A 15,608-nucleotide genomic window follows, 5' to 3' on the forward strand; every position below is an offset into this window, starting at 1 on the left:
ATAAAAAAAAAAAAATAATACATTTTTGTTGTGTTCTTTTGTAAATTCATATTTGTTGCATGACAGCAAAAGTCACACACCAGTGTTGCACTGGGAGTGTCAAGCAGATTTATTCACATGCAGTACAAAGTTGCAAATGCTCCATGCAGAATATTTAATTTGGTCTCCGCGTGTGTAAGCAGACGTAGTGTGGGAATCCTCCCTCCACTCCCTCAAAGCATGTCAGTGAACAAAATCATCAAAAATCAACAAAATCAGTGAACAAATAATAAAAAAATATATATATATTAAAGTCGTTTATACAGGGATATACAGGAATACTGACACACACACAAAAATGATCCACTTGCACCAACCCTTACTCAGAAAATACTATTCAAAGGCCCATTTGATGGCACCTCTGAGCTTTTCAATACTGTTCACGGTTTATTTTTATGCCAAAACAGTTCACTTTTTTTTTTAAACTCAATGTTCTGGGTGCACCCTTTCCAAAGCCACCAGGGTCCCCCATTTTTTTTTACAACCTCTTTCAGCCATACAGCTCCGCACAAGTGAACATTATAAAATACAAACTATGTACACGATTCCGATTTCCTATTTCTCATCGTGGCGGCCTGCTGGGGGGTCGAGGAGCTCCTGCAGGTGCTTGATGTAGCCGATGGCGGCTCGCAGCGTCTCCACCTTGCTCAGCCGCCGGTCCTCCAGCTCCGTGGGCAGGCGCGCGCGCAGGCGCGCGTAACCCTGGTTCACGCTGCGCACCCGCTGCCGCTCGCGCTCGTTGCGCCTGCGGACGAACGCGGGTTCGAGCGCGCAGTCGGGCGCGGGGAAGGGCAGGTAGGAGAAGGTCCCGGTGTAGAGCGGTATTCCCAGCGCGCCGTGGGGATCCAGGGAGACGCTGAGGGCCACTTTCTCCAGGAGGTTCTGGGAATGATCAGCTGCCATATTTGCCTGGTCACATTAATTGGCATTTGACGATTAATTAACACACAAATGAAGATAAAGGTGCAGACATAAACAAACACAGCACAATTACGATAAAGTCAACAAAAAAATTATAAATGCGTACATTTACAAAAAACTGAGATCAGATGCCCTCGGGTGGATTGATAGGAAATTCCCTTATTTCCTGCAGAAAGGTGATACTTTAACGCATCCTACCTGCAGGAACACCTCGAGCAGAGTGTCAGCGAACTTTCTTCGACTTTGGATGAGGATAGATATCCTGGCAACCGCGGTCCCTCCCACTCCCACTCCCACTCCCGACCGCAGATGCGAGGTTTACAGGGAACATGTGTATATGTTCCCACTCTGTAAATGTACAGAGCATGCAGCATGGCACTGAAATAACATTAAAAAGCATTTTCTTTAAAGTGATTGTACATCTATCTGTAAATACTGAATAAACATGTCAAGGAAAAAAAAAAAGCATTTTCTTTACTGATTTACTTACTTTCTGACGGATTTTTGGTAACGTCTATTCTATTCTATTCTATTCGCAAGAATACAACGTCGTTCAAACTGGCGTCCTAGATGTGCGCATGCGCGTGAACAACAGGCGCTGTCACGCAGAAATCGAGCTGAAAACAGCATCGATACTCCACCGCGTTCCTTCATTTATCACCTCCCAGCGCCTTGCGTCCGTTCGCAAGTGATGGATTTCTGGAGTACAGTTTGAGATCTACTACTATTTCAGCGCACGTTTGAAATTGCACGGGAGAATCGGGAAATGCACATTTGCCCAGTTCTGGGCTAGCTTTGTTTACCTAGCCGACTTGCTAACGTGCTAAAGAGTCTCTGCTTTAGTTTGCGCAGTGAGGGTTGCACTAATAACACTGTAACTGTAATTTCGCTTTAAAAACTTTTTTTTTAAACTCCGACTACTAGCCAAGAAAAGACTTTGTTCGCTTTATTAGCGGATAACTGTACACGTCTGTTATTTGAACATTTTCGAATACGTCTAAATAATTTTGTTCTCTTTGGCTAGCCGATGCCTTTACCGTTTCCGGCTGTTAATGGGAAATAAAGTCAGAAGTCAGGTAATGTGCTTTCAGCTCGCAATGTGTATTGAAAAGTTGACCACTCTTCTCACGTCGTACTTTATGGACTTTTTTCTTTTTTTGTTTCAGGATGAATGACATGAATTTAAGCCCCGTGGGAATGGACCAGCTAAGTGTGCCAGTGAGCGCCGGTCATCTTGGTCTGCCCACCTCTCCAACCCACAGCTCCATCACTCCAGGTGTGGGCGCCGTGAAAGAGCAAGCTGGGTGTGCCGGTGTTGACGGGGCAGAGGGGGACGGGGCTTTTATTTTTTTTGCCGTTTTTCTGTAGGCATGCCAGTGGCAATACCAAGCCTGGGTCCTTCGCTTGGGCCACTACCTTCTGCGCTGTCTCTAATGCTGCCGATGGGGCCACTCGGAGACAGAGGGGTCATGTGTGGCCTACCAGAGAGAAACTACAGTTTACCTCCTCCACCGTACCCTCATCTGGAGAGCAGCTACTTCAGGCACATTTTGCCAGGTTGTGAGATGAACCATGTCTAACATGTTCCTTGTCAGTGGGTTTTGTTTAATTTAATATTTTAATTTTTTTTTTTTTAAATGTGATTTGGTTGCAGGTATTTTGTCCTACCTAGCAGACCGCCCTCCGCCACAGTACATTCACCCAAGTAGCCTTAACATGGATGGGTCACTGCCCGTGCCCAGTAATAACCCCTCCACACTGGATCCATACAGTGGTCCAGGCGGTCCTCTGGAACAGGGTCTGGTTGCTTTAGACTCGAGGCAGGTGGGAGGCCAGCCGGACCTCCACCAGGGCAGTGGTCATGAGGTGCAGTTGGATACTACTGGTGTCAACAGCCCTATGTCTCCCAACGGGATGGGCGAGGAACTGGCCACCATGGAAGGTGTTGTTGCTGAAACCCAGCAGCAGCTTGGGGGTAGGGCACAAACCCATGAAGGACTTGGTGGGGTGGACTCTTCTGGAGGAGTGATGCCCCTGCATGGGCCTGGACTGGAGCTACCAGTGGTAATGGAGCAGGAACACCTTGGAGGCAGGGTTAGGGCTGGCGGTGGGAGTTCAGGAGACTCTCTTCACTCCGGTGGTGCGCTGAACGCTGGGGTGGTCAGCGTTGTGCTTACAGGCTCTATGGTGCCACAGCCATCACTGGAGGCTGTGTCCCTTCATGGACCTGCAGGCCTGGGACTAGAACCTGTTAACGTGTCTCCCATCACAGCAGAGGTGTCCTTAGGTCCCGACAACAGCCTGGTCCTGGTCAACTCCACCCTACAGCTAGAAGACTCCACCTCTAATAAGGAAAACATGGCCAGTGCCTTCAACATTTGTAAGCATTCGTCCTCTTCTTAGAGAATAAATTGTAATAATCACCTGCTATAACACACTCTTTTTGTTTCTCACATAAACTTTTGCCTTTGATACACTGTTAATACAATTTAGAATATTGTTCCACCCGAATTAAACTCTTCATATTTGTTGACCAGGTCATCAGTGACCTTTTAATGTCCATTGATCTCTGGGTGCGGTATTTTCATGGGACTAAAATAGATGAAGTGAACTTCGGGTTTTACGAAAATTCAGTTTGCAGCATGCAGATAGCATATTAAATTCAAGGAATCCGAAACTTGTGAATTTGACAGTTACCAAAACTGCCAACGCGCTCGTTGAAAATGTTTCACTTTCTGTTCAACGAGTAGGATGTGCTTCCCAGCTACTATCAACTTCCTGTGAAGACATTGCCCTCAGCAGAAGTTTTACAATATCTGCATTTTACTGATTGCTTCTTAGTGTTTTAACTGTGTTTTCACACAGGGTGCACTTTGTGTGAGCGTTCATACGCATCTGACTGCCCTGACCACGGTCCTGTCACCTTCATCCCTGATACGCCTATCCAGAGCAGGGCGCGCCTCTCACTCCCCCGTCCCCTGTGCCTTCGCATATCAGTAGCTGATGAGCCTGTTGGTAGGTTGATTTCACTCCCTGTTTGTTCAAGACACCAGCATATTTCTCTTGGTTGTTCACTGTTCCTTCTAATCATCTTTCTTGTTATGTAACATTGACGTCAGATCAGTCCAAATCTTTTACGATTTGACTCCTATGCTTGTGTTGCAGGTGTATTTGCCCAAGAAACTATTTCTGCCCGAACCTGCTTTGGCCCCATGGTTGGCCAACATTGTAGCAATGTGGACCTCACAGACTGGTCAGACAAAGACACTCCCCAGATATGGAAGGTCTGTAACAGAATATATTTTTATTTCATTATCTGGAACAATTACATCTTAAATACTGCATCCCTACTTGATTGGGCCGAGGCAGTGCTGATAAAAAATCCCTATATAGAATAATGAGGTCTATAAATAACCACAATTATTGTAGTAGCGGCAATGATCCCATGTGTACGGATGGAGGGGCGTCTAAAAACTCGGACAAGTCTAAAAAGCCGGCCGGATATGTTCAGGGAAAAGAGGAGGTTTGGCACTGTGCTAACTCTATACAACTTAGCAACTTAAAGTTAATAATAAATATCGCAAAAAATGTTTTACTCACCCCAAGTGGCTTGAAACGTTTCTCTAATATAAGCATACATGGGGTTTGTGATTCACATTTCGAGCAACAAAAGAAAAAGACATTGCATTTTAATGTTACAAGATCACAACAAATTTTGAAATACAATGAAAAAAAAAACAGAGAATAAAAAATATAATACACAAGGATGAAATGTGTCACATGCAGCTCCAGAGCCATGGGTTGCCGACCCCTGCACTAGGGGAACTACTGATTGTAAGGTGCTCTGGATAAGGCCATCTGCTAAATGCTGTAAATGTAAAAAAATGTAAGGGTGGCAGTAGACAAGTGGTTAAAACACACTAAGTCACAAAGTCACAGGTTCAAACCCCACTTACTACCACACACTGCTCCCCGGGCGTCTGTCATGGCTGCCCACTGCTCACCAAGGGTGATGGTTAAAAGCATTTTGTTGTGTGACCGTGTGCTGTGCTTGCTGTGCTTCACAATGACAATCACTTCACTTAACCCTGAGTGTCTCGAGGGGGACTGTCTGTAGACTGTAACTACTGATTGTAAGTCACTCTGGATAAGGGTGCCAAATACAGTAAATGTAAATGCAAGTGTTTTTTTCAGTTTAGTAGTAGGTCCTTATATCTAATATTTAGTAAATGTTCCTGGATCCAACCACTAGATGGAGATGTTTGAATATCTGTCATTTTTCCCCATCAGATGTTCCTCAACAGTGTCCAAGAGTTTTACATTGTGACCACAGATGAGAATGAGTGCAACTGGATGATGTTTGTTCGTAAAGCCAGGTAATTATAGAGAAAGAAATATCAAACTGCTGTCGAATGATGATTGGTCTCATATGCATTCGTCTGTGTAGGACTGTAGAGGAACAGAACCTTGTTGCATACACAGACAATGGGAAGCTCTACTTCTGCACATCCCAGGAGATCCTGCCAGAGCAGGAGCTTCTCTTCTACTACAGCAGGGACTACAGCAGACAGCTGGGTGAGAAGCAGGATGTCCTGAAAGCCACTGCAACCTCCAAACACTGCTGTACACTCATTAGCGCACTGTAGGTATGAAATTAACCGAGTTACTGCCTACTTTTTAACAGGCATCCCTCAGGTTCCAGAGGGTCAGGTGTGCCACTGTGGTAAAGAGTGCTCATCTTTTGCGGAGTTGAAGTCTCACTTGAGCAGCCATGCTCAGAGCCACAGCCCTGTCTCCCAGGAGCACGCTCCGCATCCCTCTCATGAACATGCTCACCAGCAGGGCAAACTGAATGGGTCCGAGGCAGCAGCATCTGCTTCATCGTCACCTTGGCCATGCCACCCACCACACAGCAGTGGTACCGGCACCGGGAAAGTAAGCGAACGGAAGTACAAGTGCAGTGAGTGCCCACGGGCCTTCACGACCACCTCTAAACTCAATGTGCACTTAATGGGCCATCTGGGCATGAAGCCACATAAGTGTGAATACTGCAGCAAAGCCTTCAGTGACCCCAGCAACCTGAGAATGCACCTCAAGATTCATACAGGTGGGGCGAAAATGGACAGTTGCAATGGACAGTTGAAAAGAGTTGTTTTCCTTTTCAGTCCATAGTATATTTTATAGTCATAGGTCCCAATTAAAATGTATACATGCACCACGTAAATACACACATCTTACAGTTTGTCACCCTAAACTGTACTTTTCAAAATGTTTTTTTCAGGTCAGAAGAACTTCAGATGCACCGTGTGTGAGAAGTCTTTCACTCAGAAAGCCCACGTAGCTTCTCATATGGTCATTCACACAGGGACCAAAAACCTGAAATGTGACCACTGTGACAAAATGTATATCAGAAAACAAGACCTCAAACAACACATGCTTACACACACACAGTAAGTGAAAGTTAATCGAATTCTCTTTCGTTTATTTTAGTTAAAGTTCAAATACCAGAAATTGTCTAAGGCAGTTGTTGTGTATATTTATTATTAGGACAAATTCTTTACCATTCTGTAAGTGTCTGCAAAAATGAACAATTCTGGAATCCATAATTAATCCATTATCCATTATTGATACTGGTTGAATTTATGAGTCATAACTATTAATTGTCCTTTTTACTTCTTTATATTTTTCTAAACCAGTGAACGTCAAATCCACTGTCCCAAATGTGAAAAGCAATTTTTCAAGTCGGACCACCTAAAAAAGCATCTAAACTCTCATGATGGAAGGAGAGACTTTATTTGTGAGAAGTGCAACAAGGCCTACCTCACCAAATACCACCTGACTCGCCACCTGAAGATTTGCAAGGGCCCAAAGACTACACGTGCATCACTGAGAGACGACGATGAAGAAGAAGAAGAGGAGGAAGAGGAAGACGAGGAGGAGGAGGAGGAAGGTGTTGCAGAAGGACCTGTAGATTTAGTCAGTAGAGAGGATTGTGGTTTGGGTGTATCGGGGTACATGACAGACAAAACCCTGTCACCTCATCTTTAAGGGCTGCACTGTGCCAATATCATCTATTATTTATTATATGTTGAAAACTTAATCTGTTTTGTTTTATTAAAAAAATCGTCTTTTGTATTTCTGTTGTCAAGCATTTATTCGTAGCATCCATAGGACGTTTTTGATCATATGACTAACTGGATTATCTCGTTCAACTGCGTGAGTGATTTGTCAGAACCAGAAAGCACCAAATATAACACTATGTCTGCATAGAGTCACAGTATTTTGCTTTTCAGAAAGAATATTTCTACTCTTATCCTCAGTCACCCTTGCTGGTAAAAGGGTTGGATATTAAAAATGGTCTCCTTTTTCCAGTTCAGGTTTCATATTCATGAACTTGGCCCAAGCCTTATGGCTCTTTTCATAGGATTTCTGTTTGTCAATCTCATGCTTTTGGGAAACATGTTCTATTCAAATTATGTATTATATTAAAAACCTCTCACTAAAACCTCTCATCAAAACTATTAATGAACACATGTGGAGTTATTGTACTCAACAAAAAAAAAAGGTGAAATAAGCGAAAACATGTTTTATATTCTAGTTTCTTCAAAATAGCTGCCCTTTGCTCTGATTACTGCTTTGCACACTCTTGGCATTCTCTCAATGAGCTTCAAGAGGTCGTCACCTGAAATGCTTTTCCAACAGTCTTGAAGGAGTTCCCAGAGGTGTTTAGCACTTGTTGGCCCCTTTGCCTTCACTCTGCGGTCCAGCTCACCCCAAACCATCTCCATTGGGTTCAGGTCCGGTGACTGTGGAGTTCAGGTCTCCACTTTTTGTTAAGTACATAACTCCACATGTGTTCATTCATAGTTCTGATGCCTTCAGTGAGAATCTACCAATGTAAATGGTCATGAAAATAAAGACAACACATTGAATGAGAAAGTGTGTCCAAACTTTTGGCCTGTACTGTATATTGGTCTTGTTTTATAAACGGGAACTGTTTTATAATTTTTTTAACAATTGATGTACGAGGTTGCATCCAAACCCAAATACCATTATATTAATTACCGGATTGGTTAGTGCTTAATGAATATTCATGTACCGCCCCCTCTCGACTCCTTCCTTATACGGGTCATAACGGGGTAAGACGCTACTAATCGATTTTCGAGCGTGAACAGCGGCAACGCGACTCTGCGCTCCAGCCAGAATCAAACTCGGAAGTTTCTCCACGGAGGATTACCGGATTATTGCAGGATTTCATAATGGCGACGGTGGTGACACTCAATACTGGTGCGAAGATGCCAATAGTTGGTCTCGGGACATGGAAGGTACGGGATTAATTTTCCTGCTCCACATTGAGTTAGCTGAGCTTTCATCTTATATATATATATATATATGTGGTTATACATTCTTATTGTGTTGGTTTCCAATGCTCACTATTCCTTTTACAATTGTTATTTAACACAACTTCTCACATTGTGCACATACAGCAGTGCAACTTGTGCATTTTTTTTTTTTGTCTTCCAGTCCCCGCCAGGCAAAGTGACAGAAGCCGTGAAAGCTGCAATCTCTGCGGGGTACAGGCACATCGATGGCGCCCTCGTGTATGATAACGAGGCTGAGGTGGGAGCGGGAGTTGACGCCATGTTGAAGGAGGGTGTGGTGAAGAGGGAGGACCTCTTCATCGTCAGCAAGGTGTGTGTGTGTGTGTGTGTGTGTGTGTGTGTGTGTGTGTGTGTGTGGAGAAGTTTGTCTTTTTTTTTCCCCAAGACCAATTAAAAACGATAAACAGAATTGTAAATTATTTTTATTCAATTTCCAATACATTGACACATTGTGTTGCAGCGGGGTTGATAATTAGCTAATAATGTTCTTTGCATATGTGGGTAGTGAAAGCTCCTAACTTTGTAGTTCATAAATTCTTTTTACTGTAGCTCTGGTGCACCTTCCATGAAAAGTCGAAGGTCAAAGAAGGTTGCCAGAAGACTTTGAGTGATCTGAAACTGGACTACTTGGATCTTTACTTGGTTCACTGGCCCATGGGCTTCAAGGTAACTGATTAGGGTGAAGAACATCCTGCATTGACCTGACTCACACTGCTCACTGCTTCATTCACAGCATGGCACAGACACTTTTCCCTTGGATAATGACGGTCTGGCGATTAGTGATGACACCAGCTTTCTGGAAACGTGGGAAGTGAGTCAATTGGTCTAACAGGAGTTGATTTACGTTCTCAAGATTTAAATGCTTTATTGGAGTGGGTTGAATTGACGCTGGGTGCTCTGCAGGGAATGGAAGAACTGGTTGATGCAGGTCTTGTGAAAGCCATTGGCATTTCCAACTTCAACCGTGAGCAGATCGAAGCTATCCTGAACAAACCCGGACTGAAGTACAAACCTGCCAACAACCAGGTATCGTACAGACTGGCGTGTGTCTTTTAAACTGCTACACTGGGTTTTACACACGGTTTAACTTGCCGCACACTGTGCCTCTGACCTTTTGCTGTATCGTGTTTTCACGCTGCCAATTGTCCCTTTGATATATTTAGCATTTAAACATTTTCTACTGATAACCTTTCTGCCAGATTAAAGTGTTTCAGAATTGAGGACAAAGCCAGCTTGTTTCCAGACTTTCATTAAAGGGCAGAAAATGTAATCATGTTATGTTCTCCAGTGATCTTTATTCTCTTTGGCATAGGCCATCCTGTTTTGGACTGTTAGTGTTAGCCCTGCAGCAGTGTGCTGTGTCACTGCAGTGTAGCTGGACACTGGTGCCAGTAACTTGGATTTTGTATTTTTCGCTAACCATTCTTATATTTTTTGTTAAATACCAATTATTTTGTTTAAAATATTAATGTATGCATTTCACTTCTTTCTTCTTAGATTGAATGCCACCCTTACCTGACCCAAGAGAAACTGATTGAATATTGCCATTCAAAAGGAATCTCCATAACGGCATACAGCCCCCTGGGGTCACCGGATAGACCATGGTGAGAGCACGCTCTCATACAGGCTCACTTTGAACTGCTGGCCAGATGCATGTGGGCGATTCCCAATGGATACGTGCCAAACGTCATGTGATTTAATCCATAAGAAAATGAGCATGAAAGGTGGTTGTATTAAATTGGCCATGCTGAAACAAATTCAATGTTTCTTTTATAATGAAGAGGGCTTTGTTTTAACTGCAAGTGTATGATCAGGTGAAATGAGCAGATTTGTGCTAGCTAAATGTAAATATGTCAGGGTGTGTGTGTGTGTGTGTGTGTGTGTGTGTGTGTGTGTGTGTGTGTGTGTGTGTGTGTGTGTGTGTATATATATATATATATATATATATATATATATATATATATATATATATATATATGAAATCACACACATAGCGCAGCAGTACAACCCAGTGCCAGTGAGTAGCACATTCCAGACCAAAGATTGGATTTACAAGTTGACCATAATCTGGTTTATGTAAGGACATTCCTAGAATACCGGGCTTTTATTGCAGACATCCAGTTAGAATGCTTGTTAATATGTACTAATCTACCTGGAAATCTTTAGCTAATGCACGGTGTGTCTGTGGGCTTTTGGGTATTTAGGCTCTTTACATTTAAGTTCTCAAAGAAACAAGATCTCCTTCACTAAAGGGGGCTGAATTTTAAAGGTGCTGGAGTGAATAATTCAAAATGACTATGTAACAAAGTTATTCAAGTCCATAAATGCTGAATGAACAAAGTTGGATTTTATATTTTAAAATAATTTGTGAAGTTTAACAATAAAAACAGGAATTTCTAATTGCCCATCTGTTTCATTGTACCAACATTTAGGGCCAAACCAGAAGACCCCTCATTGCTGGATGACCCAAAAGTTCAGGCCATAGCTGAGAAGCACAAGAAGACCTCTGCACAGGTACAAAACAAGAGGTTATCGTCCACACTGCATCATTCTGCAAAAATTGATCTCCTCGTCCTCCCCCAGGTTCTGATCCGCTTTCATATCCAGAGGAATGTGGTGGTTATTCCCAAATCCATCACCCCACAGCGCATTCAGGAGAACTTCAATGCAAGTTTTCAAATGTTATTAAATCCTGGCATTATGCTACAAGGTATGCTACTTGTGTTTGCTCAGAAATACATGTTTTTTTCCAATAGGTGTTCGATTTTGAACTTAGCGATGAGGATATGAAGACCATCCTTGGGTTCAACAGAGGATTCAGAGCATGCCCCATGCATTGGTATGAGATTTTGGAAGCTTTCCTATTTAATATGACAGCTACTGAAAATGACTCCGGTCTCCATCTGTGTTTTTAGGGGCCTGAAACACAAGGACTACCCATTTATTGCTGAGTACTGAGAACAAGATGGCTCTGTGATGTGTACCTTTTTGGTTGCTGTGGTTGAGTGAAGTGTCATGCTGTTGCTTTTTATGTGAAAGGGAATATGGTAATTATATGGCTCGGCCATATGATCACCTGTTACTGTGATACTTTATGGAAACTGCCTTATTAAGTGCAGATTTAAATACTTTGAGTAAGTATAATATAATTATGCAGTTTAATGATTATTATAAAGGGAGAATAGAGCAACCTGAAAGGTACAATATGTATCTTTGGCTGTATAAACAGTACGAACCATCAAGAGTTGCCAGTCGAATGGCATATAGGACCAAGACATGCTGTTTGTTTAAAACAGAGGCTGTATCAGGGATCTTTTGCCTCATCTTGTTTCTTGGTGCACTTCGGTAAAGGCTGATCGTCTCCTTGTGTTTGGTGTCAGTTTGAGAATAAAAGCTGTCCTTGCTGGTCATTTGGCTGCTTCTATGTATTAGGTGTGGGGGTTTTCACTGTCACATGAGAATCGCATGCCTAAGAGGAAATCACACTTTCACTTCTGTTTAAAAAAAAAAAAAAAAAAAAACGACAATAACAGGGATCTACAATAGTTTATTATGACAGTAACTGAAGTTGATTCAAATTACCGAGCTCTGTTATCCATCGGGAATCACAAGCATGTAGTGGCGCAGTCAAGCATCCTGCTATTCTTACTCCAGGGAGATTTCCGATATGTCAAGACAATTCAGTTTATAAATCCAAACATGTATGTGAGACATACGAGAAATTACATGTTTTTCCCCTCTCATAAGCTTTTTGGTACACTCACTCATAATTAATTTGTATATTGAATTCAACTACAAACTTTCTCCTTACAATCTTCTTTTCAGCCATTTGAAAATAGCTGAGAGCTGTATTACTGGTCTTCCCAGGAATCCATCAAAGATCTTCTATCAATATTCAGCATTCAGAGGAAAGTCTTTGTGCTTATTCGCCCTAAGGGAGAAAATATCATGAGGAAAACTCATTTCAGAACACCAACTCTTAAACTCCTTACAAACGCACCAGTCCATTGGAAAGCCTCTCCAGTTCCGATTGAAGCCCAGAATGGTTTTCATGTCTTCCTCACTGAGTTCAAAATCAAGTACCTGCATGGAAACACATTATTAAATGGTCATTGTGTATTCCTCACTTGAGAAGTAGAATATATTAAATAAGAGATATTTTACCAACAAAGGATATAATCTGTGATAGTGATTAATAAAGTGCTAAATACCTGAAAATTCTCTTTAATCCTCTGGGGATTGGAGGACTTTGGAATGACTGCAACATTCCGCTGGATGTGGAAACGGATTAGGATCTGCAAGAAAGTGGCCACATGAGCTCAAGTGAATGTGAAACGGGGACAAAGCCCTTCAGATCATGTGACCATGTAACCCTCCAGGGTAACCCCAGCCTAAAAACTTGCAGACATCCAGAGACTTCCACGTGTTTCATAGTACGTTGCTGTGCAGCTTTACTCCTAGCAAAAGTTTGAGGTTAAGCGTGGTACCTCACCTGAGCCGTGGTCTTGCTGAGCTTCTCGGCTATAGCCTTGATCTCTGGGTCCTCAAGCAGAGATGGCTCATCAGGTTTGGCCCTTAAAAACAATTCGAGTCAGCTTGTTTTTTTTTTTTTTTGTGGTCACGTGATGTCACAAGTAGGGTACTGCTCTGCTCACCATGGTCTCTCTGGTGACCCCAGTGGGCTGTACGCAGTCACAGAGATGCCCTTCGACTGGCAGAAGTCTATGAGCTTTTCCTGTGTCAAGTAAGGGTGGCACTCAATCTGGAAAAATACATGCATTATATGCTCATTACACTATTCTATTTGTAATTATGCAAACGCACATGTACTTATTAAATATTTAAATAAACAAAATCACTCTGCTTCCTCATTCAGGAAGACATACACCTTCTACTTCAATGTGTTTTCTTTATTTTAATGACCATTTACATTGGTAAATTCTCACAGAAGGCATTAAAACTATGAATGAACACATGTGGAGTTATGTACTTAACAAAAAAAAGACCTGACCCCCACAGTCACTGGACCTGAACCCAATCGAGACTGAAGGCAAAGGGGCCAACAAGAGTATGTAAATGTAATGAAAAAAAAATGTAATGGTCATGAAAAAAAGAAAACACATTGAATGAGAAGGTGTGTCCAAACTTTTGGCCTGTACTGTATGTATAGTATAGTGTAGTCTAAGTATAGTGTTGGTCTAATTTGCTCCCTTCCTCCTTTCTTTCAGTTTCTTTTCTTTGCTTATAATACCACTTGTTCACCAAAAGTATATCCACTTTAACTTACCCTAAATGTTGTACATTTTGCATAAATGTACCTGATTGTTGACAGGTTTATGCTTCAGGTCAGGCTTGTTCAGGATGGCCTCAATCTGCTCATGGTTGAAGTTGGAGACTCCAATGGCCTTAACCAGCCCAGCATCCACCAGCTCCTCCATGGCCTTTAAGCAAGGACATTGTTAGTGTGTGTTTTCGGTCTGTTGTTGACAATGCAGCATGACTGCATAACCCAGTGGGACCAAACTGCACATATAGTGGCAAGAATAGCAAGTGTGGGGTCACTGATGTCCCTAAAAAAAGACATTTTTGTGCTCCAGTTTACTTTTTGCTGAAGGCTAAAAACTGTTTATATGAAAGTGAGTCAAATGTCACTTTATTATTAATCAGTTTCTTTACCTCCCAAGTTTCTAGGAAGCTACTTTCATCTGCAATGGCTTGGCCATCATCCCCAACTGGAAAAGGATTGTCTCCAGGCTGCAACATTCAAAATCATGTTAGGTGAGTTTTTTTTGTCCCCTGGTGTACAGTTGGAACTAGAACAGTGCATTGTGCTGCAGTACCTGAAACCCCATAGGGAAATGAATGAGATAGAGATCCAGGTAGTCCAGCTTTAGGTCACTCAGCGTCTTCTCACAAGCTCCCCTCACTAAGGACTTTACGTGAAAGGTGCACCAAAGCTGAGCGAGAGAGAGAGTGTGAGAGCTGTATATACACAACACGGACTGCGATGAAAGAGATCTGGTTTTGTGAAGCAGTGTTTCATATGGTAAAATGGACAACAGCAAAACAGATAACTGACTCAATCGCCTTCAGTAATCCACACCGGGGTTGTTTGTGCTGGGTCACTGGGCACAAGGCAGGGACTCACCCATGGTGGGCTGAATAACTGAATTATTCACAACCCCAGCTTGCGTTCAAGAGTCATACGAATGAAAAACAAATGCCAGGCTTGGAGTTATTATGCATAATTTACAGGGAGTGCCAATTTATGGAGGAAATCAATGAGGTGCAGGGTGTGTGGTGTGACTGATGACATGAGTCTTCCACCTTGCTGACGACGAAAAGGTCTTCTCTTCTCACCACCCCTTGTTCGATCATGGCATGGATGCCAACCCCCACCTCATCTTCGTTCTGATAGAAAAAGGCCCCATCAATGTGACGATAGCCTGCAAGAATTGCTTCTCTGACAGCTTCAGCTACTTGCCCCCGGGATGCCTGCATTAGGGTAACAAAGTCACTTATTCACAATGAAAAATTAGGTAGTAAAAATGCCACTTACTTTACAATCAGCAGTAAGGAAACAGTTGAATATTTAATAAAATAATCTATATATTTACATACTTGCATATAAAAAGTTGTTTACCTTCCACGTTCCCAGACCTACAATTGGCATGGAAGCTCCAGTGCTGAGAGTCACGGAGGTCGCCATCCAGCCGTCGTGAGGACCGTAAGAGAGCAACTGGACGGTCCTTGTAGCAACTACTCGTAGACGCGGAGCTGCGGAGCGGAGTAGCGGAGCAGCGACCGTGAGGAGCGCATCGGCGTGTGATTGGCCGGGTCTGGGCTCCGCCCCGCAGCTTCCAGCCAAGAGCCGAGATGCTGAGGAGGAGAACCGGGCACAACGTCAGTATAAAGTTTACATATCAAACTTCATTAGTAGGTAAAACATATATATATATTTTACTACTGTATATCTCTGCTAATTGTCATTTGTGGTAGTAGGGTGGGAGGGTGGTAGTAGTGGGTAACACACTTGCTTATGAACCAGAAGACCTGGGTTCAAATCCCGCTTACTACCATTGTGTCCCTGAGCAAGACACTTAACCTTAAGTTGCTCCAGGGGGTGACTGTCCTTGTAAATACTGATTGTAGGTCGCTCTGGATAAGGGCGTCTGGTAAATGCTGTAAATGTAAATTTGTGGCTACAAAACAAAAAAAAAAGACTACAACAAAACAGATGGAACATTGTTTTTTTTTTTAAGTAAA

At 42.7% G+C, this 15,608-nt stretch overlaps 3 protein-coding genes across 3 annotated transcripts; 2 read left to right on the top strand and 1 right to left on the bottom strand.

Annotated features, from left to right (window-relative positions):
- Positions 1-1,526: 1,526 nt before the first annotated feature.
- Positions 1,527-7,095, top strand: prdm4 (PR domain containing 4). The gene is made up of 12 exons (XM_028954826.1): positions 1,527-1,664; positions 1,985-2,036; positions 2,127-2,236; positions 2,329-2,517; positions 2,615-3,340; positions 3,826-3,975; positions 4,126-4,244; positions 5,251-5,336; positions 5,408-5,535; positions 5,645-6,067; positions 6,242-6,410; positions 6,657-7,095. The coding sequence occupies exons 3-12, from the start codon at positions 2,128-2,130 to the stop codon at positions 7,006-7,008; spliced, it is 2,451 nt and encodes an 816-aa protein (XP_028810659.1). The 5' UTR covers positions 1,527-1,664; positions 1,985-2,036; position 2,127; the 3' UTR covers positions 7,009-7,095.
- Positions 7,096-8,099: 1,004 nt separating this feature from the next.
- Positions 8,100-11,752, top strand: akr1b1.2 (aldo-keto reductase family 1, member B1 (aldose reductase), tandem duplicate 2). Its single transcript, XM_028954366.1, has 10 exons — positions 8,100-8,285; positions 8,485-8,652; positions 8,892-9,008; positions 9,076-9,153; positions 9,246-9,368; positions 9,840-9,946; positions 10,775-10,856; positions 10,926-11,009; positions 11,099-11,181; positions 11,258-11,752. Exons 1-10 carry the CDS (start codon positions 8,220-8,222, stop codon positions 11,298-11,300), a joined length of 951 nt encoding a protein of 316 aa, XP_028810199.1. The 5' UTR covers positions 8,100-8,219; the 3' UTR covers positions 11,301-11,752.
- Positions 11,753-11,869: 117 nt separating this feature from the next.
- On the bottom strand, positions 11,870-15,164 carry LOC114764655 (aldo-keto reductase family 1 member B1-like). Its single transcript, XM_028954462.1, has 10 exons — positions 14,986-15,164; positions 14,670-14,837; positions 14,183-14,299; positions 14,019-14,096; positions 13,661-13,783; positions 12,998-13,104; positions 12,835-12,916; positions 12,554-12,637; positions 12,343-12,425; positions 11,870-12,273 (listed from the first exon to the last, which is right to left on the bottom strand). The coding sequence occupies exons 1-10, from the start codon at positions 15,049-15,051 to the stop codon at positions 12,231-12,233; spliced, it is 951 nt and encodes a 316-aa protein (XP_028810295.1). The 5' UTR covers positions 15,052-15,164; the 3' UTR covers positions 11,870-12,230.
- Between the last annotated feature and the right edge of the window lie 444 nt (positions 15,165-15,608).

The sequence above is a fragment of the Denticeps clupeoides genome, chromosome 15, assembly GCF_900700375.1.
Source record: "Denticeps clupeoides chromosome 15, fDenClu1.1, whole genome shotgun sequence".
In the NCBI taxonomy this organism is placed as follows: Eukaryota; Metazoa; Chordata; class Actinopteri; order Clupeiformes; family Denticipitidae; genus Denticeps; species Denticeps clupeoides.